Source organism: Rattus norvegicus, chromosome 4 (assembly GCF_021556685.1).
Source record: "Rattus norvegicus strain SHRSP/BbbUtx chromosome 4, alternate assembly SHRSP_T2T, whole genome shotgun sequence".
NCBI lineage: Eukaryota > Metazoa > Chordata > Mammalia > Rodentia > Muridae > Rattus > Rattus norvegicus.
The window spans coordinates 120397200-120422717 of record NC_141537.1 but is presented as its reverse complement, the minus strand read 5'-3'; the positions used below and the strand labels follow the sequence as shown (position 1 = coordinate 120422717).

The 25518-nt window shown below is 43.4% G+C and overlaps 1 protein-coding gene across 4 annotated transcripts in view; it reads left to right on the top strand.

Moving 5' to 3' along the window:
• Positions 1-25518, top strand: part of Gmcl1 (germ cell-less 1, spermatogenesis associated) — a 39220-nt gene that overhangs the window by 6707 nt on the left and 6995 nt on the right. For 2 of the 4 annotated variants that reach the window (NM_001033931.2, NM_001010956.3), the window contains 11 exon segments: positions 1099-1222; positions 4632-4728; positions 5786-5883; positions 8819-8931; positions 9474-9539; positions 11614-11698; positions 14404-14494; positions 15446-15583; positions 18511-18580; positions 19820-19895; positions 23575-23720. In NM_001033931.2, the coding sequence (NP_001029103.1) occupies positions 1099-1222; positions 4632-4728; positions 5786-5883; positions 8819-8931; positions 9474-9539; positions 11614-11698; positions 14404-14494; positions 15446-15583; positions 18511-18580; positions 19820-19895; positions 23575-23720 (1104 nt within the window). 4 annotated transcript variants of the gene reach the window in all.

Here is a 25518-nt window from a genome sequence, read left to right as displayed (position 1 = left end):
CTACATGCACAAAGTGTGCACCTACACATGTGTGCACATATTTACAGACACATAAGTAAATACATCTTTTGAAAATTTGTCTTTTTAAAGTAAATCAGCTCCTGCTGACCACCATGACCATACTCTTACTTACCAGATCATCTTGAGCAGAAATTGCAAACTCTTTTTTCTTAGGTAGGGCTTCATGTAGTCCAAGCTGGCCGTGAAACTGCTATTGAGCAAGGTATGGCCTTGAACTCCTGATTGTCCTTTCCATACCTCCCCAGTGCTGGGAGTTCAGACCTATTCCACTATGCCTGGTGTATATGGTGGTAAGGGGTGAGCCCAGGGATCTTGTGTATGCTGGGCAAGCACTGAGTTAGGTCCTCAACCCTGTGGGTGCCAAGCTTTTCAGTTCCTGTACTAAAATAAGTCACATGTAGAAACCACTTGCAGATGTAATAGATGATGCTCTGGGTGTTGCAGGGCTTCCATAGTTCATGGTTCTGCCCCACCAGTGCCTCTAACATACATATCCTTAGCATAGTTTTAAAAAGCTTTGATCTAGGGTTGCAAACCATTTGTGTTGTGGGGAAAACCAATGAATTTAAAACTAGTTTTAATTAGTTTAGTTTGAAGCTGAAATAAGCTTGAATCTAAGTTTTGTTTTCTGATGTTGAGGGTTGAACCAGGGCCTTATGTGTTCAAGGCAGGCACTCCTCCAACTGGATTATAGTTGAGTGGCAGTTTCCTGCAGCAACAGTGACTCTACTCTAGTAAGTGTGATCGCTAGCCTGTCTTTGTTTATTGAGCAAATAACTTAAATTGGCTTAGAACCAACAACTTATATAGGGTGTATATAGATGTCTGCCTCATCCATCAGCTAGTAAGAGCACCTAGTGTAACCTCTCTTGACATCCCTCTCCCCTCTCCCATATCTTCTCATTCACACAGTAGGGAAGCTGGACCTCACAGAAACAGGACAAAAATGAGACTTACTGGTGTATGAAAAACCGGTGAAATGTTGCATGCTTTAATATGCTGGCATTGGACAGGGCCTGGTGACGCTAGTCTAGTGCTGAGCTGTTTGCTTATGTAACTTGGTGTTTTTCTTAACAGGAAAAAATTAAAGAGCACATCGAAATACATCTACCAAACGCTGTTTTTGAATGGTGAAAACAGTGACATTAAGATCTGTGCTCTAGGTGAAGAGTGGAGCTTACACAAAATCTACTTATGTCAAGTGAGTATTTCCCTGATGTCCTAGGTTGGAGAAGGAAGCCCGGGCACTCTGGAGTATGTTCTGTGGTTTGTTTGGATTTCATAGTGAGCTCTCCCCTCATAGAGTATCTGCTAGGAAGAAAGATGGTGGGCACTGGGAATGAAAGCTGGCTTCTGCCTTCACAACAGATTTTTAAATTCTTTGTCATACTACCCATTACTGCCTCTTGTCAAAAGCTTGTGTTAGTGCCTTTTTGCAGGAAAGTGGAAGAATTGGAGGAAAATTTGTACTATTTAGGTTAAGGTTATTACATTTCTCTTATAACTATTTGAATACATTTCCCTCAAATGTTGCTTTGTAGAAAGTGAGTGGGGAGTTGATGTTACTCCTGTTCCTAGACAATCCAGTGGAGTTACAGAGGAGACCTGCAGATGCTGTAGCTGTCATTTAACTGATGTGTCCATTTGACTTTTCCCCCGTTGTTACTTTACCCTTCAAAATGGCTCAGAATTTTCAAAATAGAACACAATGTGGCTCTAAGAGCTCAGACTTTTTTTTCTTTTTAAAACATTTACATTTATTAGTATTACTTATTTTATGTGTGTGTCTGCACATGCTTGCCATGGTGGTGTGTCAGAGGATAACTGGAGGGAGTTGATTCTCTTTCCCTGTGGATTGTGGGAAGTCAGTTGTCAGTTGTGGCAGCAAGCACATGTACCCACCTCACACACACCCCACCCCCACTCCCGAGCCACCTCTCCCAGCCTCGGATACCTCATTCCACTCAAGTTTCATTTATTCACTGTGCTAGACCTCATGGCTCTTACCTATGGAGTTAGTGCTTCCCTCATTGTCAGAGAATAATGGGAGCAAAGACAATAGAGCTAAATTGTTCCAGAGATGTTTAAAAAGTATTTTTTCTTTCACACTTAATTAGATTTTTTGACTTATTTTTATTTTCACTATTTAAAATTGATGTGTTTATATGTAAGTCTGTGTGTGGGTTTATTCAATTGAGAACAGTGCCTGTGGAGGGCGTCAGATCTCCCGAGGCTGGATTTTGAGGTGGTTGTGAGTTGCCTGAGTGGATGCAGGGAAATGACTCCAGTCCTCAAAAAGGGCAGCAAGTTCTTGTAACTGCTGAACCATCTCTCCAGCCCCTCCTCCCACATTTTAATCAAAACTTTTAAAAGTTTATCTTTGAACAAATTTATTTGAAGAATTTAGTCCTAAAAAAGATGAAATCCTTTAAAAAAAAATCCCAAAGATTATGTAATCCAAGGTGTACATCAGAATACCAACACCAACTGTAGCTGTCTTTTGAACCCCTAAAAGAAAAAGCACAACCTCTTACTAACTTAAAGAATGTCTTCTGTGAAACCTGGTTGATTATTATTAAAGTCTCACAATCCATGACAGTACCTTCAGACAGAACCATTGTCTGCATCCTAGCTGTGGGCCATGAACAGCTGACCCCCTGTATCTGCAGTTCCACAACTTGAGATGTAACAACTCTGTGTTACAAATATTTGAAAAAAAGGCAGTTGTATCTGTTCTGACCATGTAGGGCTTTTGTCATCTGCTCAGCCAGAATGTGGCAATTACACAGCATCTACGTGGTAGGCACTACCAGTGACCTACAGGAGACTTGAGTGTGTGAGCCCATGCACAGTCAGAGCAGAGCTGAGGTCCTTGAGCATCTGACTTAGTGTTGACTGAAGTAAAAACTTAAGGGTTCTTTGGAAAGTCAGTTGTGTTATGGTGTTGCTTGGGGGGAAACATGTAAAAAAGTGTTTTCCTGAAACAAACACAAGTAAAAGAATGTTTTACTAAACCAGACACAAGTAAAAGGCTAAGGCACTCGTGAAAGAATGTTTTGATGAAGTAAACACAGGCAACAAGATGTCTCACTAAAGCAAGCATGTAAAAGCTACATGATAAAAGATTCTTTGCTAATGACACACATGTATTGCTTTCATATGTTGTTGAGCTGCATTTGTCAGTACTCCATGGAGAGAAAATATACCAAAAAACTGGTGGTGTGCAGCAGCTTCTTGACGAGTCGGTGGAGCAGGCTGATTGGCAGAGTGATGTCAGCTGAGACAGGTGCACGTGGAGGTTTGCTCAGACTCAGATGCTGAGGCAAGACCTGTGGAGGGCATGCGGTGTTTGGAGGGAGTATGAAGACGCAGTCGATGGCGCGGTGCCGGCTGGTGGAGCCAGCTCTGCAGCTGCTCTTGGTCTTGGTGTTCAGTGATCTTGAGTTTGTTGAGAGAGACACAGCTGAGAGCCTCTCCTGCTGTCCTTGGTGGTCCAGATTCCTCCAGCCGACTCACGCCAATTTACTGAGACCTGGCTGTCTCTGCTAGGTTGTGTCACTGCTGCTGCTAGCCCGACGCTACCGAGCCAGACTACTGGTATATCCATGAAGTGTTTGGGTTGGATTGAGATGCTGCTGCTGACTGTGAACTGAACTGCTAATTTTCAGACAATGTGGATGAGATTTGCTACAAAGCACCTTTCTAAACAGGTGCACTTCCCCTGTAGCCTTTCTTCCCCACTACCTCTGGTGGGTCGGGGGGTAGAAAGAAGGTTAAAGCATTTAAAAACCGTCATTAAAAGTAAAATTTAAGCCAACAGTTGACTGTATCTTGGAGCCATAGAGCAAACAGATGAGCATAAATACTGAGGGCTGATATCCTATTTTAATTTATATGTTTGTGATATGAAATGGAACTTTATTTTTTTTTTTTTCGGAGCTGGGGACCGAACCCAGGGCCTTGTGCTTGCTAGGCAAGCGCTCTACCACTGAGCTAAATCCCCAACCCCGAAATGGAACTTTTAATTAGCTAATACGTGATGCGTCCTAAAGTACTGCAGTGCTGATTCAAGGAATGACTGTGGCAGGGAGCAAGAGATTTCTATCGTGCTGGGGTTCGGAATCCTTTGTGGGCACATACAGTTAAACCGTGGGTCTCAGATTTCTTTGGAGTACCCCCTTTTAGGTTCAGTATGAGAGTTCTCCGGGTCCTTACTTGCTACTGAGGCCACAGGAGAGAGTCGGTGGTTTGAGGAGGGCTTGATCCGTGACTCTCCTGAGTACAGAAGCAGTCCGTGTGCATGCTGTCGTGCTTGTGTACCTCAGGGACTGCTCTGCCTGCTGAGAGGCCGCCCAGGTTCATAGTGATGTGGAGTCTGGATTCTGAGAGTAGTGTAAGTCCCTGCTTTAGTTTTGCAATAATATCTATCACATTGAACACTTAGTTCACTCTACCTCATAATGGCCTTATTTAACTTCTTGTTGTACAGGTTTTGAAGGTCTTTTTCTCTTGAAATGATATGTTAGATTTGTTTTGATAAAGTAGATGCTTGGAGTTAAAAATAGGAAAAAAGACAAAGTGCTGGCTAATCATTGACTTTTTTTTTCCAGTCTGGCTACTTTTCTAGTATGTTCAGTGGTTCTTGGAAAGAATCCAGCATGAATATTATTGAACTGGAGATTCCTGACCAGAACATTGATATAGAAGGTATGACCTCCATAATTACTACTTATAAAAATCGTAAAAGCATAACCTTATTGTTCTTTTGGTAAAAAGTAAATATTCTAGCCTTATAGGCCAGGGGAAAGGTTGTGTGATATACTAGAAGGTGAGTATTTCATATTAATTCTCTCCTTAGTTTATCTGTTGTGTCTCCTGTCTCCATTTAGTCCTCGGAGTTCAGTCAGTCTGCTCCTGTGTCTTTGTGAGTGTGTCAGCCTGGGATTGAAGGAGGTGGGAGAGCACAGAAAGCATGACTACTTTTTATAAAGGCTGCAGTGAGGGCCCCAGACACAGCTAAATGCTAAGAGAGCTTTCCTGCCCTGTTTAAGGCTTGCTCTCTAACACCACAAAATAAAAGTAGATGAGGAAAGGGTAAGGGATTGTGAGAACAGCTCAGTGAGCCTCCGTGCAGACAGACTCTCCTCTCCTGTTCCTCCCTACTCCTGCTGCTCATCTCCTTTGACGTGCCAAGTGGAGAAACCCAAGGCTTTCTCCAGAGGCAAAGAAGCTTGAGGTGTTTATAAAGCAAACTGAAGAATATCAATGAGAGTGGCATTGGAGGAGGAGTGGTCTTAGATGTGAGGACTGGGGTGTGAGCAGGCACAGAGGTGGTCAGAAGTTAAACACACACCTTAGTGGCATGGGGCCACAGGTCTGTAATTCTGGCCCTGAGGAGGCTGAGGCAAGAGGATGCTGTGAATTGGAGACCTGCCTGATCTACATAGTGAGAGCCTTACCCACTCCTAAAGAAGTATCATCATAGAGTGATGGGCTGTGCACCTATACTTAGAGTTGATGTACTCAGCAGTTCTGACGCAGCTCTGTTCCAGGATGCCTTAATTCTAACCCCTGACTCTGTCAAGATTAGACAGAGAAAATGTGGCTGGAGTTGGCAGAATCCTTTCCAGCAAGCAAGGTTATGTATCAGTACCATCAGTAACCATGGCTGCCATGTTAGTTCCTGATGCTTCTCCAGGGGCAGGCTAACGTCCTTCTTGCTTCTGCAGGCAGCATTTCACTCTGTGTGCACTTTTGCTTTCAGCACTGCAGGTTGCATTTGGATCACTGTATCGAGATGACGTCTTAATAAAGCCCAGCAGGGTTGTCGCCATTTTGGCAGCAGCTTGCATGCTGCAGTTGGTAAGTATGCCACCACTCACCAGTGTCGTGGTGCCTGGGGCTCTGTGCACACCTCCAAAACAGAAGTGACATTCCGCTTCAGGGACCTTTAAACAAAATGTATAGACATGCCATTTGTTAGAAATTGTTGAAAATGCTTGACCAAAAGCTGTTGTTTAGATTGAGAGGCTTTGAACCCCGTGTGAAGTGGATGGGAGCTGTTTCTTCCTTGGTGTGCTGACACTTGGGAGTGTTCGCTTGCCCGCACACATTCCTCCGCAGAGTTCTGTCCATTGGTGGCATCACTGTTAAGCAGATGGTATATGATCACAGTTCATTGAAAAAGAAATTGTTGGTTATTTTAAGCTTCCTAATTATGATGTCATCCCATGTAAACGATGTGCATCCTTCAGTAGCTGTATGCTGAGCACATTGTGCCATATGTAAGACTTGGCATAAGAGCCAAAGAGGACGAAGATGTAGTCCCTAAGCGTGGATGATCTGTGCGTACCTCCAGGGAGATAAGTAAAACCAAAGGTGCAGACAGGTACCCAGTGCTAAGAGTACAGCATCAATCCCATGTGGGGTCCTAATAAACTTGGGAAGACAGCAAGGGCCAGTTCAGCCTCGTGTCCTCACTCTATTACCAGATGGAGTTTGAAGTGTGCTTACCTTGAACTGTGTGGAAAGGTGCAAAATAGCATTTCTGACCAGGAACAGGATAGAAGATAGAGAAGTGAGGGAGACTAAGTTTATACTACTAATATAAGGACTGGCAAGGTGACTGAGCCTATAAAGGTGCTGGCCATCGAGACTGACAATTTGAGTTTCATCCTCAGGACACACACAGTCAAAGGAGAGAACTGACTCCTCCAGGTTGTCCTTTGGTCAATACAAGCATGCTATGATGTTGTACAACATGAACAAATAAACATTTAAAAAATCCAGGTGTGGTAGTGCATGTTTTAATCCCAGCAGCACTCAGGAAGCAGAAGCAGGCAAATCTCTAAGGTCAAGATCAGCCTGGTGACGTACAGGCCAGCCAGAGTTACATGGTAAAATCCTATCTCAAGAAACAAAACAAAAGTAAAAAAGGTTAGAAAGAAAGAGGCCAAAATCAGCAAATGAAGGCTTCTCTGTACATTATAAAGTTTAACTTTACCTGTGAGCACCTTCAGAAGATTTTAATCAGGGAAAGACAGCCTCTAATTTAGGGGGCTGAGGGGTGCAGCTCTGTTGTGGAATGCTCACCTGCATGTGCAGGGCTGTGGGTTTGATTCACACCAGAACAGTGGAAGACTGTTTCACGAACAACAGTGAAGAAAAGAAGTGTGTTAGAGGTACAAGTGTACTGCGGTTGTCCAGATGCCACCTAGATGAAGGTAGCAGTAATGACCACAGAGAGGAAGATGGGGTCACAGCCTGGGGCAGTGCGGGTGAGGTGTAGGAAGAGAAGGGTCTAGAAGTGAGGTAGGTTTATAAACCACCAAGTCAGTACTATGGCTTAGTTGACGCTCATGTGGTCTGACGTGCTGATCTGTCTAAATCTAAGGTGCTAGTTATAGCTTGTTGATTATCCTGGCTGAGTTATGTTTTCAAATATTTTTATCTTTATAATACTTACTTTGCATATCTTTCTTTTCTTTTCTTTTCTTTTTTTTTTTTTTTTGGTTCTTTTTTTTGGAGCTGGGGACCGAGCATATCTTTATTTTCTAACTTTGGTCCTTTTGGTTTTGTTCTAAACCTGCATTGTGCCTTATTTTTATAACTTACTAATTCTAATTTAATAATATAGTTGCATGATAATTTCAGAAACTTGAGTGAAAAAGTGACAGTGTTCTTTCTGTAGATAGAAGCTGGTTTATTTGACACCTATATTCATATTTTAGATTAAATTTTTAAAAACTTTTTATTGGTTCTTTGTGAATTTCACATCATGTACCCTAATCCCACTCATCTCCCTATTCCCCGGTACCTACCTTAAACCCTTGCAGCCTTCCCCACAAAAGAAAAAAATCTCATTGTGGAAGCCACAGTATGCCACAGTGTGACCCATGGTACACCCTTTTGTCCACACAGCTTTACTTGCAGATGTTCTTTTCAGTGAGTCAGTGGTCTGCTGTCTGCTTCAGTGCCTCTTGTCTTCTGCTACACTCTCAATACTGGATCCTCATTGGAGGCTCCTCTTGGATATCCTATGTCATGGAGATCTGTTGTCCCACATCCACACTGCTCTGGCTAGCCCATCCAACACTGCAGTAAGGGCCAGAGCCAGCTCTCATGCTCTCAGGTCCTACTCACCCATGCAATCAGGGCCAACTCTACCATCCCTCCCAGAGGAGGTGCAAGGCCCGCTGTCCCAAAAATGAGGGACAGGGCCAGTTCTCCCGTCCTTCTACTCTAATGACCCTGGGGCCAGCTCTCTTGCCTGCCAAGAGGGGAGGGGAGAAGGGCATTAGATTAAAATTTTAATGTTATTTAAAACTCATACCTGTTCAGAGGCATCTGTGGGGTACTGGTGGTGCTTTAACCCTTACTGAGCACTGTTCATGCATCCATAGTATTCCTTTGTCTCATCACTTGATCAGATGACTGTATAAAGAATTCTTAGTTCAGTAAGAACAGGAAAGACAAGTGCTGTTGAAGAAATTGGTAAAAGTCCAGAGTGGAAAACAGAATATGAGACTTGCAGCATCTCTCCTTGGTGCCTCCCCTGCCCAGTTCACTCTCAGCTCCAGATGGTCCGTGGGCTACTTGCTGGATTCTTTTCTCAACATTTTTATTGAACCCAGAAAAAAACTTAGACTAGCTGCAGTTAATGAGGCTTCCTTCCTTCCTTCCTTCCTTCCTTCCTTGCTACTTTGATTTGGTTTTGCATCTTAGTATTTGAAAGCATGACATAAGAGAGCTGATTCCCCAGGCGAATGGCCTTTCCGGTGCTTGTTTATGTTTACAGGATGGTTTGATACAGCAGTGTGGTGAGACCATGAAGGAGACCATCTCTGTAAGAACTGTGTGTGGCTATTACACATCGGCAGGGACCTATGGACTAGACTCTGTAAAGAAAAAGTAAGCCACCTTTCCTGTTTCTCTCCTAGCCCACTTCCGGGGGTTTGTTTGTTTTGGAGTCTTAGGAGAATGTAATAAAGAATTAGCTAGGGGAAGAATAGAGTTTAGACTTCGTTACTTAAAAGCCTTGCTCTTCTTCTGGACAAGCATTAACTTGCTCAGAGTTGCCCTTGTTAGCATACGGTGGGCCTGAAACATGCATATACTACTGGCCACCGCTCACAGGGTGCCACAGATGGTGCACCAATACAAACATGGGCACTTCGACTCTTGTCCAGAGCTGCGGAACTCATTTTCAGAGTATATGGAAGGTGACATCTTAAAAATATTTAACACAGACATGAAGTTTTCTTAATGAGAAATGAAACTAATGTTAGGGAATTTCCTGTAAGTAACTCCTGACAGAAACAATACTAAACTTCAGGTCATTAAGGTAGACTTTGAGCATGGCCTAGCATGACTAATACTCTTTTCACTAAATTATAAGTAAGACCTCAGTGAGTGACCAGCTTCAGACACCCCTAACCCTGCTTTAACCCCAGGTGCCTCGAGTGGCTGCTGAACAACCTCATGACTCACCAGAGTGTGGAGCTTTTCAAAGAACTCAGGTATTTGCACTCTTAAGTAACTTCACAGCAAATCACCCTAAAGGGACACTTTTTGTTTGCTCAGGTATTCCAGGTTTTTTGTTTTGTTTTGTTTTTTTAATACAAATAATATTGTGAGAAGCAGGCCTGGTGTGCACACCTTTAAACCCAGGGCTTGGAAGGCAGAGGCAGATGGATCTTTGTTAGTGCAAGACTGGTCTGGATGACAGAGTGAGTTCCAGGACATCCAGGAGTACATGGTGAGTGTCTCAAAAAAAAGAAAAGAAAGAAAGAAGAAAAAGCAAACTATTTAATGAAAGGCACCCTGACTTACACACAAACTTAATAAGCTCTGCATTTATCTCTTTGTTTTAAATGATAAAATATACATGTATTGTTTTAACAATTGTAATAGAAATAGAAGCATACAACTTCTCTAAGCCTGTGAAGACTTCTAAGTGATACTTTACATCTGCAAACTTAGAGCTTCAAAGGGGATAGATAGTTTGAAAACCTTTTCTATCATAGAACATGGTGTTTAAAAAAAAATCAAAATGTGTTTCAGGAAAAAATTTTTTTAAAAGATTCATTGTAGTGTGTGTTTGTCTGTATGTATATCTGTGTATTAGTGTGTTCAGGAGTTCTTAGAGAGCAGAAGAGGGTGTAGGATCCACTAGAACTAACGTTATAGATGATTGTGAGCTGCCATGTGGGTACTGGGAAGCAGTAAGCACTCTTAACCACTGAGTTACCTCTTCAGACCCTATTTTTAAATGTTTATGGGACAATAGATGGCTCAGAGGGTAGAGGCACTTACACAAAATGCCTGTCGACCTGAATTCTATTCCAAGATCCACAAGGTAGCAGGAGAGAACAATCCCTATGATGTCCACACGTGCCATGACGTGTGTTTTTCTCTCCTTCTCTCCCTCCCCGCCCCATCTCTCTCACACACACACCCTGATTGAAATCATACTCATGATTAGCTTGGCCTTTGACCTACATGCATTTATCATTCACTCTGCCTTCCCTCCTTCCCTTTGGATGTCCTGGAGTGTTGATGATGTGCAGCTTGAGGGCTGTGGATGAGGCAGTGTAATTGTGCTGTGTTTGCCACCGTCAGCTTTCCTGCATCTGTGAGACCAAGATATCCATGACCGACCTAGAGAATGCTGCATGGAAATGTTTTGAAGGCTCCAGGGCATAAATGGCATGTGTGTGAAGTGGTTCCTAGTTAGGGTTTTTTTTTTTTTTTTGGGGGGGGGGTGTTTTGAAACAAGGTCTGTCTGTATAGCCTAGCTGCCCTGTAGACCAGGCTGGCCTTGAACTCACAGAGATCCACCTAGCTCTGCCTCTGGAGTGCTGGGACTAAAGGTGTTTTGATGAAAATGGATATATCAAAGGTCTAGTGTGTCATGGCTTCCAAGAGGGGAGAGAGAGATGTTAGAGATCTCACTGAACTTTTTCAAAAAGGCTGTCATAGAGAAGTTGTCTTAGAAACCTGAATGCTTTTTGGCTTGGAGGACAGGGAAAGAAACAGAAATAGAGTGAGCAACCAGTGGCCACATTTCCATTCTGAATCTGAACTACTGGGAGCTTCCTCATCTTACTCTAAGATAGTAAAGTTGTTGCTTGTTTTTTGAGACAAGGTCTCCCTGTAGCCCTGGCTGCCCTGAACTCACTGCATTGGTCAGGTTGGCCTGACCATACTGGCCTCCACAGGGGTTATAGGCATGGCTATCGTGCCCAGCTTACAATGTAATTTCTGACTAAAAGTTCTTTAAGTACAGATGTTAAAGGTTATTTTGAATAGTATGTGGGGTATGCTGATGATCTTTGCCCTGAGAGAGCTGAGACTGGGGGATGGCAAGCTTGAGGACAGCCTGGTCTGTAAAGACATGTCCTGCTTCAGGAAAAGAAAAGATTGCTTTGAAAATGCAGCTGTTTTAGTGAACAGACCTGTGGTTTAGGGAGAGCGCCACATCCTGCATCCGCCTCCTCCCTCTGTCTCTCACAGACACAGACACACACACATAAAGCTTTAAATCTGTTAGTTCAGCAGAGTCCTTCAACCCGCTCTGTTTGTTTTTTACAGTATAAACGTCATGAGGCAGCTCATTGGTTCATCTAACTTATTTGTGATGCAAGTGGAAATGGATGTATATACAGCTCTGAAAAAGGTACTGATGAAAGAATATAAAAATATTACTTCAGATCGCTTCTGTGGTGAACAGCTGGAAATACTGCTTCTGGGTGCTCAGTAAGGCAGAGGAGCTACACATGCTGCTTGGCTTACACTGGGCTTGAATCTGTGTAAATCCATCATAAACTGAATATACCTGACCTACTGAACAGCACAGCTCAGCTTCTCCCTCCTTGAATGTGCTCAGAATGCGTGTGTAGGCTACATCACCTAACCTAGGACATTTACATCAGTAAATGACATGTGACTCCAGTAATTTGTTCAGTTGTGTCCTGAACTGAAAGCAAGTGGTTCCTGGTACATTTCTCCACCATCACAGAATTGAAAATCCTAAGTCATTCCACCAGCCCATCTCAAGCCAGGAAATATGTGTGCTCAAACCTAAGTCTTTATTTAGATTTAAAGATTCATGATTGCCTTAGTTACTGTTCTATTGTTGTGAAGAGACACCATGACCAAGGCAGCTTACAAAAGAAAGCATTGAATTGAGGGCTTGTCTGTGGTTTCAGAGGGTCAGTCCATTATCATGGCAGTGAGCTTGGTGGCAAGTAGCCTGGCACAGGAGCTGTAGTAGGCCTGGCCCGGGAACAGTAACTGAGAGATCATATCATTTCAGCAAGATGAAGGCAGAGAGAGAAAGAGATTGAACCCCTCCTAGGCTTTTAAAAACTCAAATCTCACCCTCAAAAGGACACACCTCCTAATTCTTCTCAAACAGTCCCACCCACTGAGGACCAAGAATTCAAATAAATGAGCATACTGGGCCGTTCTCTTTCAGACCACCACAGTGCTTGCTTTTGTTTTGTTTGTTTTGTTTTGTTTGTTTTCTGGAGGCAGGGCCTCGTTCTGCATCCCATACATACCTGCACTAATCCTTCTGCTTCAGCCATCTGTGTGCTGTGATTACACAAATGAGCACCAAGCCCAGCTTCTTTCATCCTTGGCGGATTCAGATCCAGTTTTGTTTCACAGTGGGAAAGACATGAGCTATTACTCTTGACTGTTGGTAAGGGTTGGTATCACTACTTGTGTGTACTTGAGGCAAAGGCCACTGCCCTTGCCCCACTGTGTGTCATCCATCTTCTGTCGTCCCTGTGGGAAATGTGTGCACTTCATGCAGTTGTGAAACCTGCAGTGAGAAACTTCCGTCATAGCATTTGGGTGATCAAGATGGGACTGGATTTCTGTCCGTGTAGCTGCTCTGATGTCCAAAGTGCTGACCTTGGATGGTGGTCACTCTGCCAACACAGTACTAATAAACACTCAGGCCACTGAAGGATGTGTACTGCAAGGGAAACACTCCATACACTTTGGTTGCCAATGAAGAAAGTAAAACCCAGAGAAATTAGATGATGTGTTCAGCTCCTGCATGAGAGCTGGAGGATTGAATATCCATGCTCTTCACAGTGTGCGTGCTGTCTCAATAACAGAGTCAGAAATTCCTGTGCTCACTCTTACTCCTGCAGTCTTACAGTCTTGTGTCGTATTTAGTGTGATTGATTTGTTAGTGATTAAAATATGATGGTCTGGAGAGATGGCTCAGTGGTTAAGAGCACTGACTGCTCTTCCAGACGTCTTGAGTTCAATTCCCAGCAACCACATGGTGGCTCACAACCATCTGTAAAGAGATCTGATGCCCTCTTCTGGTGTGTCCATACTCATAAATAAAATAAGTAAACCTTAAAAAAAAAATATGTTAGTAAAGAAGTACCAGTGTGTTATATATGTTAAAACTCTAGCTGTTTGATTCACTAAGGAGTGTTAGCAACAGTTAATATGCACAGGAGTTTTTATGGCTCTATTTCCTGCCATGATGATCTAAAAGCTTTAATATACTTTCGGGTCTGGAGAGATGGCTCAGTGGTTAAGAGTGCTGTCTGCTCTCCCAAAGGACCAGGTAATTCTCAGCACCCACATGGCAGCTCACAACTGTCTGTAACTCCAGTTCCAAGGGATCTGACATCTTCATACCAATGCACATAAAATAAAGTTAAATAATTTTTTAAAATAGTTACACTTTCTGGCAGTTTGCAAAATGGAGATTTTTTTTTAAAGATTTATTTATTTCATGTATGTGGGTGCACTGTTGCTCTCTTTAGACACACCAGAAGTGTCTGATCCCATTGTAGATGGTTGCGGGTCACCATGTGGCTGCTGGGATTTGAACCAAAATGGAGATTTTAGCTATTAGGCTAGACATCGAGCGCAGTTGGTAGAGTGTTTTCCTGGCATGTACAAAGCCTTGGTTGGGTTCAGTTCCCAGCACCAGTTAAACCAGTGGTTCTCAATCTCCCTAATGCTGTGACCCTTTTATACAGTTCCTCATATTGCGGTGACTCCCAACCATAAAGTTATTTTTATTGTTGCTTTATAACTGTAATTTTGTTAGTGTTAAGAATTAAAATGTTTGGAGATTATAATCTTTGGAGATAGAGGTTTGCCAAAGGGGTCATGACCCACAGGTTGAGAACCACTGACTTAAAAGCTGACTATGGTGTCATGGGCCTGTAGTCCTGCACTCCACAGGTTAATCAACTTTGTCCTCAGCTACATACTAAGTTCAAGGCCAGCCTGGCTACATGAGACCCCATCTCAAAAAGAGGTTACTTTTAAACATTTGAAAATATGACTATAAAGCAATGACATTTTATAATCCTTTTGTTATTTTTTTTTTTTAACTAGTGGATGTTCCTTCAGTTGGTGCCTTCCTGGAATGGGTCTTTAAAGCAGCTTTTGACAGAAACAGATGTCTGGTTTTCAAAGTGGAAAAAAGGTACATTGAAATGTTCTTAATGAGAATTCTCCCCATCCCCCACCCTACCCCAAACACACACACCTTCTTTTAATGATGTTTCTTACAGTCAGGCCTTGGCCTGATTTTAGAGCTGAAAAACAGCTGAGCAATTTCCTACTTTAGCCTTTTACAGCAGGAAAGTCAGTGCAGGAGAAGAAAACACTCCTGGCCTGTTACCGTATTCTAACCCCAGAATTGCTGTTCTGTTTGCTCACAAGTTCATCTTGGGATTTATACTTGTTTGCCCAGATTAGATATCCTCTGATAAGCTAAGCCCCATCTCTCAGCCAGTGACTCTTGATAGGGTCTGCAGACGGCTTCCGTGCATCACTAACTAGAAAGGAGATGGAGGGGTCATATGTGACATGCACTGCATGTTGTGTAAGCAGCCCTTCCAGGGGCTGGAGACACGGCTCAGTAAGAGTAGGGAGTTAGGAGTGTGTGCTGCTCTTGCAGAGGAAGTAAGTTCAGTTCCCAGCACCCACATCAGGCAACTCAAAATTTACATGTAGTGTCCATCACTGATGTAAGTTAGAAGGCTGAGTAGCTTGTCCCTGTCCTGGTCATCATGTGAAAACCCTGAGATGGCCTTCTGGGTTCCTTGGGAAGGGATTCTAGAGACAGAGTCTCATACAAGTCACTTCCTCAAGTGCACCTCTCCTACCATGCTGTCTGTAAGAGCAACCACAAAAATAAAAGGACAGCTGAAGTTCCAACCTAAGGACCTAATAAGTACCAAAATTCATTTGAGGGATTTATCAAAGTTCCTCTAAGTTTCCTCAGATTTTACATTTATTCTAAGACTGTTGAAATCCTTGGAAATGGCTTACTTAGATTCTAGAAGACTCTGTGTCTATGACTGCCCATAGAAGCATTTAGTAAAACAGCACATGTGACAAGAATGCTGTTTAATTAAAACTTTCTTAATAGACTTTGAAGGGACGACTTTCCTTGAAACTGAGCAGGGAAAACCATTTGCGCCCGTGTTCAGACATTTAAGGCTACAGTACATTATCAGTGATCTGGCTTCTGCAAGGATCATTGAGCAGGACTCTCTGGTACCTTCAGGTAAGAAAACCTGATGTGCTTTCTGATTTGAAGCCATGTTTTTCTGATTGTAGCATTTCATACTTGCATAGGGAAGAACAGTGAAGAAGCCAGGAAGCCATCTTTGATCCCGTAAGGTATGTATCTCTGCCCAGAGGATGAGCACGTGAATCATCATCTGGGCCACGTCGCACACTGGTCTCCTTTACCATATTTCAGTATTCAAGTACCTGGCTAAGAAGCATTTTGCAATGGGGTGTTCATTTTTGTTTTCTGTATGAATCAAGCTGCATGCTAGGCCCTGCAGTAAGCTCTATTCAGCCCCAGCTTGAAGCATTTGGTCGCCTACTTCTCCAAGTGCCATCAGGGTAGGCGACAACACACTTAGCTCTGGGTATTTTCGGGTAGGTTAACCAGTGAGCTGTTTCGGATAGCAGCCTGACAAATAGTTTTGTTGTTTTTAAAAATTACAGATGCTTTTTCTGTTAGTTTTCCTTAAATTTGCTTAGTTTCTGTTTTTTCCTATTCTGAATTCTTTTTTTTTTGTTTGTTTGGTTTTTTTTTGGTTTTTTTTTTTTTGTTCTTTTTTCAGAGCTGGGGACCGAACCCAGGGCCTTGTGCTTCCTAGGCAAGCGCTCTACCACTGAGCTAAATCCCCAACCCCCTATTCTGAATTCTTAAACATATTTGATCAAATACATGTAATCAATATTATTCAAATTTCTTGAACAAGTATTAATTAGTTTTATAAATCTGTTGTATTTGTGACAAGTTGCATATAGTAGTCTATAAGCTCATTAGTACATTTGCCTAGCATGTTCAAGACCCTGGGTTTGATGCAATGTGCACGAAAAAGCAAGCAAGCAAGATGCAACAAGCTTATACTAGTTTTAGTGTGTAGTAAACACCAGTGTTGTCAGATATTATATAAATTAGATGCCAAAGGATGTGTGTCCTTCCAATCAACTTTCGTTAAAGCTCCCTAAAGATTTAATTATGTATAGTAGGTGTCTGTGTGCGTTTGAGTGCAGATGCTGCAAGTTCATGGGCATTGGATTCTCTAGAACTGAAGTTACAGATGTATGGTGATGAGCTGTCTGATGTGGGCAGGGAACCAACCAAACCTGGGTCCTCTGGAAGAGCAGCTAGAGCTCTTACACAGAGCCAGCTCCTCAGCCCTGTCTTTAAGATTTAAAGTTTGGAAAAAAACAGTCTGTTATGTACTTTAGGTGTGTCTGGTACAAGTGGACAAGTTTTGGGTCTCTGGAAGACAAAATTATATTAACATCTGGAGTCTAAATAATTTTATTTGGTATAAAAAAATCTTTAAATATTCTGGCCAGATTTCAGGGCTTGCTTTTTTCTTTGTGATTTGAAATGATGTAACATGAGTAGACTTGAAACAAATTTTATTATATCATATAAATATAGACAGTTTTCTGTGTGTTCAAAAATTTTAGCTTAAAAAGCAAAGTATAAATTAAAATTAAGTGTCACCCTCTTGTGAGGAGGCAGAAAGTGCTCCATGGCTCCCATTATAGACATAGGTTGGTCTATGCTCTCAGCAGGAAACTGGAGATAAAGGTGTAAGTCACAGGCAAGCTCTTGAGTGCCATCCTCAGCCGGGTGGCAGGAGAGGGCAGTCTTAATTTTAGGCACAGTTGAGGTTCATTATTTAATGAAATTAGATTTGTCCTAGGTCATCTCATCAGATGTCTCACTCCTCATCTTCCTGTACTCCTCCTCCGCCTGTGTCCCGTCTTATCACCATGCCTCTCTAACCTGGGTTTGGTTTTTTCTTTTTTGTTTGGTTGGTTTGGTGAGGGTTTTTTTTTTTCTTCTGGAGTCAGAGTCAACAAAATCTCAGTCTTCTGTCTCATCTGTGCATTTATTTAACTGTACAGAAAGGCACACTCTAAAAAGAACCATACCTTTCTCTCTGCTGACCTAGACCCGGAGGTCAAGACTGTCCTAGTGTGAGCCCTCAGTGTCCTTTACAGTACTGCTTGTGTCTGACCCTTAATCCTTCCTCCATATCATGGGATTTGGATGTCTGACTCATCCTCCTCCTTCCCCAGTCAGTTTTATATACACATACACACACACACACACACACACACACACACATATATATATATATATATATATATACCTGCTCTCATTATTGACCTCAGCCCTGGAACATTTACCTTTGCAGCCATAGAAATGCAGTGACCTTGTTCAGGAGACTTGCTCAGCATCAGCAGTCTGCTGTGTGGTACATTGTGGCTGTTCTCTCACCTGCCATGTGCATACATTCCCTTTGCACAGTCCTGTCTCTTCAGCCCCCCACCCCTTCTTCTCTGGTCTTTGGAATCTCTCCCTTCTTCTCAGCTCCTGGCAGTCTTAGGTTTCATGAAGATGCTGATAAGTGACACACAGTCACCCTTCCACTGGGTAAAATCCAAAACCAGTGAGCTGTTTGTTCCACACCATTGCCTGTGCACTCCTGTTGGAGAGGTCTTTGCAACTGGACAGATTTCCCCAGAATGAAGTATTGTGACAGATAACTTAATAAATGAAAAATCTGTTAATTAAGTTTCCCAGTACACTGAAAAGGCAGGTCTGTGAGTTCAAGGTCAGCCAGGGCTACACAGAGAAACCCTGTCTCAAGGAAAAGAAGCAAAACAAAAATGAAAACACTTCTAGGAATGATGTCCACAAATGGAAGTCAATGTGAGCCTGAGGAGAAGATGGAGGTGCCAGCATAGGCTTTCCTCCTCTTTTGGAAAGGAGGCCATTTTTAAGTCTGAGAGAGAGCTCAAAGGCCTTTATGGTTGTAAAGACTGAGAGTCACACCGTTACAACATGTTTATAAAGCAAACAACCTCCTTTGTAAATTGCTGTTTTAAATACAAATTTAGAAATAAAATTTGTCAACTAGTTGTCAATCAATGTTTCTGTTTTAGAATGGCTGGCTTCAGTGTATAAGCAGCAGTGGTTGGCTATGCTTCGGGCTGAACAAGACAGTGAAGTGGGGTGAGTGTGCTGCATCGTAGTTCTGGTCTGGTGATATGGGGATTGAACCCATGGCCTAGCATGTGCTAGGCCGAGTCCTCTACCAGAGTCCTCAAGCCAAATGAATAAGTAAACCTTGCTGAGAATGTTTCCATTCATATTGATTATAAATTATATTTATATTGTCTTTAGTGGAGTCACTTAGGAATAGCTGTCCAACAAAACAGGTAGAAAAGAGGACTGGAGGGAAAGGCTGCAAAATACTGCAAAGTTTTCAGCAAGCCTGTGAGCATGAACCTCCAGGCAGAGCCCTGCAAACAGAAAGCTGCAGCTGCAGAATTGGGCCTGTCAGCCTGGGCTGCGTGTATTCCTTCCCCTGCAAAGAGCACATCCTACCAAACCCAGACAAGCACCCACCGAGGCACCAGTAGCACTTATGCTGTGGTGGCGTAGTGCCCTTTCCTTGAGTGCACAGTGTCTCTCTGTGCTCGTGTACCAGTACCAGGGACTGTGCTTCCATTAACCTGAGCTCTCAGAGTCTAAGATTCTCATAATTCGTTTACATTACTCATTCTATATCGTATCTTCAGTCTCATGATTAGAAATGTTAAAGTAAAATACCAACTGAAGGAAAACAGAAAAAACTATATGGATTTTTCCTATGACATTTTGGTCTTATAGAATTACATGCCACGAAAAACAGTCTGCATTTGAGATAAGTGACATCAAAGACTTGATGCTGAGCTGGCCCTGCTTGTGCAGACCTGTGATTCCAGCATGTAAGAGGCTGAGCAGCAGAGAGTACAAGTTAGAGGCTAGCCTGGGCTACACTATGAGCCCTTGGATGGGGGAGGTGACACCAAACTGTGTTTCATAGAAATAATAGATTTAGTAGTTATACTTTTTAAAGTATTATATTTTTCTGATAGACAAAATTTTTCAGATAATTTTTTCTCTCTTTTCTGGTTTGACCGAGCTTCATGAACATAATCTAGAAGTCAAATTGGGGAGACGTTGAGGTGTGATTTAACCAGTATATTCTTTTTCCTTTGTCAGTGCTGAGTATGAATGTAGGGTCTAGTGCTTGCAAGGTGAGTTCGGAGTCACTGAGTTACACCCAGGGCCTCACACCACTTAATCCCAGTAAGAGAATGGTGTCTAGCCAGTAGAAAGACTTTCCCTTTCTTTTAAACTGTTTTGTTTTATTGATTACTGGTTGCCTGTTTTCTGTGAAAGCTCATGGCTCTTCTATCATTTTAGGCCTCAAGAAATCAATAAAGAAGAACTTGAGGGAAATAGCATGAGGTGTGGTAGAAAGCTTGCCAAAGATGGTGAAGTAAGTCCGGCTCTGGTCTGTATAGTCTGAACTTGCTGAGGAAATTCTCTCACACTCTTTACTTTTGTGTTTTTGCAGTTTTTCCTAGTAATATATTTAAAAGTGGGCTCACTGTGGTACACATGCTAACTCAAAAATCAGTAACTACGTGTTCTTTTTAAAGTAGTTAAGCACAGAGCTCAGAAGTCCGCAGCTCCTGACTACATGACTGTGCTTGTAGAAGGGCACGGCTTCAGAGGCCCTGTTTATATTCTCTGCGCTTGGTGTCCTGAGACAGGGTAAGAGCTGCAGCACTCAGTTCCTCAGCCTTGCTTAGACCTCAGACAGATGAGAGGCTTGAGTGGGTCCTTCTGCCATAGAGAAACTGACATATATCGTGTAGGAGGTGATGCATAGTCTAATGAGGTTCTGTTTACAGCTATCCTTAATCAAAGTCATCTGTCCCCTTGGAATCCTCGCCACACCAGAGAACTGCCATTGTTCCTTACATGGAACTAGCACGCAGGTGTGTAGGGAAAAGAAGGACGGTTTACCCTGGTGTCTGCAGAGAACTTGCTCTCTATTGTATTAAGTCCATTAAATTGACTGTGCAGCCCACCTGTCATCATTTCCACCTTCACATTGCAGCCTAGTTTTCACCTGCTTCTTTTTCTACCAAATTTACTTCCACTTTGACTTTCAGAGGTTATTTTATACTTGCCTTCAGGATTGTAGTAGGACAGAGAAGCGGTTGTCTTTTCCATCCTGCCTCTTGTTGCTTCATCCCTCAATAGACTGCAGCTCTTTCAAAACAGATGTGTCACCACCTGCCAGCTATCCTGTCACTGTCACCCACAGGGCTCGGTCTCTCTTCACTGCTCTTGCTCACAGGCCTGTCTGCTTCAACATCTGTATCGCCTTTAGAAATCTCCATCTCAAGTGTCCTGTTTACAACGTCCACCTCTTTCTCCTTCTAGCCCTCTCTTCTAGAGCTTGAACATAGTTTCTACCCCATTGAGTCCCACAGTCTGCTCTTCTTTCTTTCCTCTCACTTTTTTTGTCAGCTCATTAATTCTTCTTGACTAGTATTTTGTTCCGTCTTAAAACCGTTCCCTGTGTAAACCATTCTCTTGTGTATATTCAGTTTCCTTTTCTTTTCCCACTTTGAATGCTGTCGGACTATTCATCCCAGCACAGCAAGTTCCAATACCTATACTCTCCGAATGAGTATCTAAATTAGGCTAAAATTTGTTTAGAGGTCTACCTTAGTTAGGTTTTCTGTTGCCGTGATAAACACTGTGACTAAAAGCAGCGTGGGGAGGACAGGGTTTATTACTGTTGTAGATTATAGTCCATCACTGAAGGAAGGCAGGGCAGGAACTCAAGTAGACCAGGAACGTGGAGGCAGGAGCAGTGATGCAGAGACCATGGAGGGATGCTGCTTACTGGCTTGTTCCCCGTGGCGTGCTCAACCCACCCTCTTACAGAACACAGGACCACCAGCCCAGGGATGATACCACCCACATCGTGTAACTTCCCACATCAATCCCGAGTGCTGGGATTAAATTTGTGTTCCATCAGCACCACTGACTTTGATTCCTGATCCCATTTGATCACTGCAAAGCCTGCAGTCCTCACCTCCCTCTCGTGCACCTCCCACCCTCCCTTCTGTGGCACCTACTCTACTCTGCCTGTAGCTTTGGGCCTTGTGAGCACACTGTCTCTGTGTTCAGACACACCAGAAGAGGTCATCGGATCCCATTCCAGATGGTTGTGAGCCACCATGTGGTTGCTGGGAACTGAACTCAGGACCTCTGGAAGAGCAGTCATTGCTCTTAACCACTGAGCCATCTCTCCAGCCCACGCTTTGGGCGTTTAGAACTGTTCCTGGACTGCACACACACTTCCAGTTCTTGCTCAGTGTTTCCTCTGAAGCCCGTCTAATCATTCTCAGCCTTCCACTGGAAATGCTACAGCTATGTCAGGAAAGACCCATGTGCAAGTGGAGTTGGGTTCTTGTTGCTGTTGGCAACAGTGACTGTCTATGTGTTCTCATGTATCCCCTTGACATTATGGCTTGTCTGCAACATGGCTCTTGACTTCCACTATGCATCTTTCTCAGAATCCTAGAGCATCGCAGCTTGAGTGCTCTTCATTTTCCCCAGGATTCTCCACCTGGAGCAGAGTCTTTGTTCTCTGTCATACCTAGTTCTCTTCGTACATTCTTGGTGTCCATGAGAAACCCCTCAAGGGTCACTCCTTAAAATGCATTTCATCATGTCTGTATTGAAACACCCAGGCCACCATCTGTCCTGTTTGGGCTGCTGGAGGATTCCCACTGTACATCATTCTCAAACACAGTGTCCCAGTGTTCAGACTGATCCCAGTTTCACTTTTACTTTTTATGTCATGTCTCCCATACAACATCCAGTTAGTCTTTGAAGATATAAGCTAGCGGGTTGGGGATTTAGCTCAGTGGTAGAACGCTTGCCTAGCAAGCGCAAGGCCCTGGGTTCGGTCCCCAGCTCCGAAAAAAGAAAAAAAAAAAGAAAGAAAAAAGAAAATATAAGCTAGATCATGTTGCTTCCTTTTCTAGAATTTTCTCTTAGCCTTCCACACTCTCCCTTACCAGGGACTAGAGCCTTAAGGTGCCTGACTGCCTCTGGGAGCTGATCTCCAGTTCCTATCCTGGCCTAGCCATAGAGCCCTTCTCACTGCCTCTGAGAAGCCAAGCCTGATTTCACCCACAGCGTTTTGGACATGTTATCTTCCCTCCCAACCAGATCCCCAGTCTGCTTGTTGGCGCAGCCTCCTCCCGAAGCTCCTTGAGCTTCTACACGTTGTTCACCAGGCTTGCTAGCGGCAAGTCCCCTGCTCTCTCCTGTCACTCTGCCGACCGTTCCATCCCATACACACCCATCCTCAGCCTACCGGTAAACACTCAAGAGTGTGATACAAATTGTGGGCTAGAAGTCTACCGACTGTTGTGCCTCCACTCCCTGGAGTTGAGCTTGGTGTATAACAGATGCTTGGGAATCAGTGAATAACAAGTTACTGTTTAATCCAAGGTGTGCTGCCCTTCCCACACTACCTTCCTGCCTTCTCCAATTAACTGGTGTCTGGCATGGCCTTCATGTGTCTGATGGTTGGTTGAAGCATTTTAAAGAACTTCTAAGGGCTGGAGAGATGGCTCAGCAGTTAAGAGCACTGACTGCTCTTCCAGAGGTCATGAGTTCAAATCCCAGCAACCACATGGTGGCTCACAACCATCTGTAATGAGATTTGATGCTCTCTTCTGGTGTGTTGGAGGACAGTGACAGTGTATATATATATATATATATATATATATATATATATAATAAATAAATCTTTAAAAAAATGAAAATAAACAAATCTTTAAAGAACTTCTAAGACCAGTAACTTCCAGGTACCTGCCAGGTACCCAAGCTGGCCTTATCAGAAGTGCAATGGGAAACCTGGTTCCTTGGGATGGGACTGCAATGTAAAGGGGCTATGGGATGAATGAAGCCTGGGCAGTCAGGTCATGGTGGCCGTTTCTATTTCTATCAGAGCCCTGTGGGAGTGGCAGTGACAGAAGGTGGTAATTGCAGATATTCGAAGTAAAGGGAAGAAAGCCCTTGAACTTTTAATTATGACTTGCTGATGCAATGAACTAAAATGAATCTTTTGTATCTCTTAGTACTGCTGGCGGTGGACAGGTTTTAATTTTGGCTTTGACCTCCTTGTGACTTACACCAATCGATACATCATTTTCAAACGCAATACGCTAAACCAGCCATGTAGTGGATCTGTCAGCTTGCAGCCTCGAAGAAGCATAGCATTTAGGTAAGATGGCACCCCCACTTCCTACACCAGCAGAAGGGTAAGAAATGAGGTGAAACCTTGACTGCCAGTAAGACAGATGTAGGACTTGGTAAAATGGAGGATATGGGAAAGTACTGGAAGCTGAGAAAACTCCATTGCTTGAAACTTGTCTCCGTAAACAAGAGTGGAAGGTCTTCAGTGTCACATAAGCAGCTAGAGCAGAAATGATGGACAACTTGATTCTGGCTTGAAACTGTCACTGTGTTATATTCCTAGCAAATAAAATGTGCCAACGGAGGAAGATGGGTGTTCTTAGAAAGTACCCGTTGGCCATGCTGTGTCCAGCTCTGCCTGCAAACTCGGCTCACATTCCCCTCTCGAGTGAGGTGCTGTGGATTGATTGCAGCAGTAGTTGAATGACGTTGTTTGCAAAAATCAGCTCAAAGGGGGCCAAGCATGGTGGTGATGTCTGTAAGCTTAGGAGACAGGCACAGGCAGGTGTACCAGCCTTATGTACATATGTGGGTTCCATGAGAGCCAGATTTGGTGTAGACTTCTTTGATCTGATGCCAAAAGCACGGGCATCAAGAGACTTCATCCAGATTGTTTATCAGAGAACACCAAGGAGATGGCAGGTGCAGAATGGGAGAGCATCTGCAAGCAGCCCGTGACCCTGAGAGGATTAGCATTCAGAGTACACAGCCAACCAAAACTACAGCCGAACTGCCAGGCGTGGGAGCAAAGGTTTGTGCTTGCAGTGAAGTTTGAGACTGAATAGATAGATAGTCCAGCTAAAAAGGGTGGGGCAGGGAGAGTCAGCTCCATGGTAGGTTCTCTTGAGAGGACCCAGGTTCAGTTCAAAGCTCCCTCATGGTGGCTCACAACCATCCATGACTCCAGTTCTAGAGAACCCAACACCTTCTTTTGACGTCTGAACACACTGGACATTTACATAGTGCACACATTTATAAAAGTAGGCAAAAGATTTAAAACAGCCCCAGTTCAGGGCTGGAGAGATGGTTCAATGGTTAAGAGCACTCCGGAAAACCTGAGTTCAAATCCCAGCAACCACATGGTGGCTCACAGCCATCTGTAATGGGATCTGATGCCCTCTTCTGGTGTGTCTGAAGAGAGCAACAGTGTACTCACATACATAAAATAAATAAATACACAAAAGAAATCTTATTTAAAAAAACCCTAGTACACACAAAATAGATTTTTATGACTGAAAACATAGAGATTAAAAGTACCAGGGCCGCGCTAGCGTAGTGGTGGAGCGTGTACAAGACTCTGGTTGAGTCCAGCACATCCAGCAAAGAAAAGCACCAAGAACTTGCTTAAAATTTCTCCAAAGGACTGAGGAGATGGCTCAGCACCAGGCAGGCACAAGGACCTGAGACTCCATAGCAGCCTCCCAAGGAGCTGGACCCAGCCGTTTGCACTTGTAGTACTAGCACTGGGCCAAGACCCGAGTATCCGTGGGGCCGCTGTCCAGACTGCTCAGCCAAATGGATACGCTCCAGGGTCTCACAACTAAGGCAGAGAGTGATGGAGGAAAGTAGTGGAAAACTCATATGCAGTAGAGCGACTGGCTACCAAATCCTGACGCTTGAGAAAGACTAGGTACGTGTGCTTCTGCGCTTGCGTCTTGTGTGTTAGCACTCTCTGAGGCTCTTACATAAAACTGACACTAAAGTGATGGTGGCATCTTGGCATCAAGCCTCTCTATGTGCTCATATGCATACATACATCCCTACAAACACCAGATACACAAAATTCTCCCAAGAAGATATATAAATGTAGTAAACAAAAAGATGTT